The 3,032-nt window shown below is 47.8% G+C and overlaps 1 protein-coding gene across 1 annotated transcript in view; it reads right to left on the bottom strand.

Moving 5' to 3' along the window:
* The window catches only part of TMEM114 (transmembrane protein 114), a 15,085-nt gene extending 14,050 nt beyond the window's left edge, over positions 1–1,035 (bottom strand). Inside the window, exon 1 of the mRNA XM_014545080.1 lies at positions 982–1,035. Coding sequence (XP_014400566.1) covers positions 982–1,035 — 54 coding nt within the window. The remainder of the gene's footprint in view (positions 1–981) is intronic.
* Positions 1,036–3,032: the final 1,997 nt, after the last annotated feature.

Genomic DNA, 3,032 nt, shown 5'->3' with positions numbered 1-3,032 from the left:
GCTGCCCGCGCCGCCCAGCTGGGGTCTGGAACCCCGGCCCTGGACCCCGATCCTTCCCCCAGTCCCTGGCTCCGCCCCTCAGAGTTTCACCTGCTCCCTCAGACCACACTCCCACCAGCCCAAGCGCACCCTCTCTTCCCTCTCCTCACTTCTTCCCCAGGCCCTTCTCCCTCCAACCCCCATCTCACTCTCCAAGAACCCCCAGCGTTGCCCACTCTGCCCTGCCCTCCGTTTCCACCCCAGCCTTCCTTACTCTCCCTACACCTCCTCTTCAACTCCCCTCTCCCTCCCTCCCGTGTGTCAGGAGTCCTCCCTCGCCCGCCCTTCCACAGCTCCTGCTCCCCGCCCCACGGTGCACCCCCTCCTTCTCTGTGTGGGGAGTCTGGGCGGTGTAGGGGAGGGAAGGTGGCCTTCCACAAACTGGGGGAGTAAGAAGAAGGGGCGCTGTGGGCCTCGCAGCCCCCAGGCTTACGAATAATCCTCAGTAGCCTCTCACCGTGCAGCTCCAATAACGCTTCCTCCAAAATCACCTTCAGCTGATTTTCTAGGCTGGCCACAGCAGAAAAAGGCAGACCCTTGTTTTTCCTAAAAGTTCATTAAAGCAATGGTCTAGTCTATTGTTTCTCCCACCAATGTCCTTATTGATCATTATCACTGCCACCATCAGCACCATCACCACCACCATCACCATTACCATCACTACCATCACCATCACTACCATCACCACCACATCATCATCATCATCACCACCACCACCATCACCATCACTACCATCATCACCATCACCATCACTACCATCACCACCACCATCATCACTACCATCACCACCACCATCACCACCATCACCACCATCACCATCATCACCACCACCACCATCACCATCAATACCATCATCACCATCACCATCACTACCATCACTACCATCACCATCACTACCATCACCACCACCATCACCACCACCATCACCATCACTACTATTACCATCACTACCATTATCACCACCACTATCACAAACATCATCACCATCACTACCATCACCATCGCTACCATCACCACCACCATCACCACCTTATGACCAAGAGATCAAAATCTTGGCACTCCTGCAACACATTCTTAAGAAAACATTGTGCCACCTGGCCAGCATGGCTCAGTAGTTGAGCGTTGACCTATGAACCAAGAGATCACAGTTCAATTCCCAGTCAGGGCACATACCTGGGTTGCGAGATCAATCCCCAGTGGGGGCCTTGCAGGAGGCAGCCGATCAATGATTCTCTCTCATCATTGATGTTTCTATCTCTCTCCCTCTCCCCTCCTCTCTGAAATCAATAAAAATATATTTTAAAAGAAAACATTATGCCAAGACCCAAAAGTTGATGAATTGGAGAGAGAATCATTATGTTCTTAACATGCTTAGAACAAGGAGCTGTGAGAGAAAGTGACATAGGGGAGGTCTCATTTAGATTCATAATCCAGAAAGTGACCCTGATGCTGAGAAATGCAAGATGCAAAGGCATTTCATGCTAAGAGGAGGGCTTATGTGAAGGGTTTAGTACACTTGAGAATAACTGAAAGACGAACAATCAGAGTAATAGTTATAGAAGAGCAAGTAGAGAGAATTAAGATTATGGGGAATGGGGTACAGGTGGGGACCAGGTCATACAGGGCTTGAGGTTATAATCAAGAGTTTGGGTCCTAGTCTAAGTCACTTGAATGGCTTTGAGCAGAGAAGTTAAATGTCCTAATTTACATTTGTAAAAATTTGTCTTCACAATGACATAGACTGTAGGGAGTCAGGAAGGGAAGCAAGCAGGACATTGCAGTAGAAGCAGCAAGAGATGCTGGTGGCTTGAGTCAGGACAGTACCCGCAGTGGACAGGGAGTGAAGTGAATAGGTATTTTCAATTGGGGAGGGGAGGTGGAATTGATAGGACTTGGTGCTAGGCTGGGGTTGAGAATATTATTTTCCCAGTTACTTTATTCTTCTTTACCAACACCATTTTAATCTTCATCAACACATCCTCATCTTCATTATCAGCAGCATCAGTAGCACCCTGGACAGAGCTCTCACCAGCAAGAACACATCCTCCCCTAGAATCTGCACAACATTCTACTCCATCACCCCTTCAGCCACCACCTTGACTAAGTGGATCTTTCCCATAATCATCACTACGGAAGGCCTTGCTTTCAACTCTGTCACATTATGGCTGATATCTTTAATTGCACCATCATCAGAACAGTCCTCAACTGTTCTATCAACATTAGGGAATCTAGATGAAGGTAAAATTCAATGAGGCTGATCCCAGGATCCCCAAGTATGCCTTTAAGGGTTAACCTCTCTCTCTCTCTCTCTCTCTCTCTCTCTCTCTCTCTCTCTCCATCTCTCAGTTGCTTTCCCCTCTCTTGGCTTCATTCTTCAAGCACAATCTCATTTGTTGGACCCCAGGGCCTACCTTTCACAGCTCAGCAACTCCAACAAAAGGAGGGAATCTCTTCTTCAATGGTATTTCTCAGATTTCAATAACTGGAGCTCATTTGACTGCCTTGCGTCATAGTCCCATCTCTTAACAAACCTCTGTGACTCAGAGGGATAGAATGCAGTGATCAGCCAAGATTGGGTCACCTGCCCATTCCTGGATCCCCTGCCCACTCCTGCAGCTCAGTCCCACCTTAATCCTTTAAGCTAAGAGGTGTTATGGCTGCCAAGTGAGACAAACAAAAATATAAGATACCCAGTTAAATCTGAATTTGAGATATACTTATACTGAACATTTTTTTACTTTGTTGTTATTATTGTTGTTGTTGAATCTGAAGTTCCAATGTAACAGAGTGCCCTGTGTTTTGTCAGGAAAACCTAGCTGGCTCTTCAAAGGAAAACCAAGATGTCATTAGCAGAATGAGAAGGGGCCATGGCAGACACAAGCAGCAGATACTCCTCCACCCTCAGGCACATGTCCCTTCTCTGGATCCCACTTTCCTCATCTATATAAAGGGATATAATCTACCTGAATCGTGCGCAGTCGCCCTTAAAGAAC

This window comes from Myotis brandtii, unplaced genomic scaffold (assembly GCF_000412655.1).
Source record: "Myotis brandtii unplaced genomic scaffold, ASM41265v1 scaffold397, whole genome shotgun sequence".
Classification (NCBI taxonomy): domain Eukaryota; kingdom Metazoa; phylum Chordata; class Mammalia; order Chiroptera; family Vespertilionidae; genus Myotis; species Myotis brandtii.
This window is presented reverse-complemented; position numbering and strand designations above follow the sequence as displayed.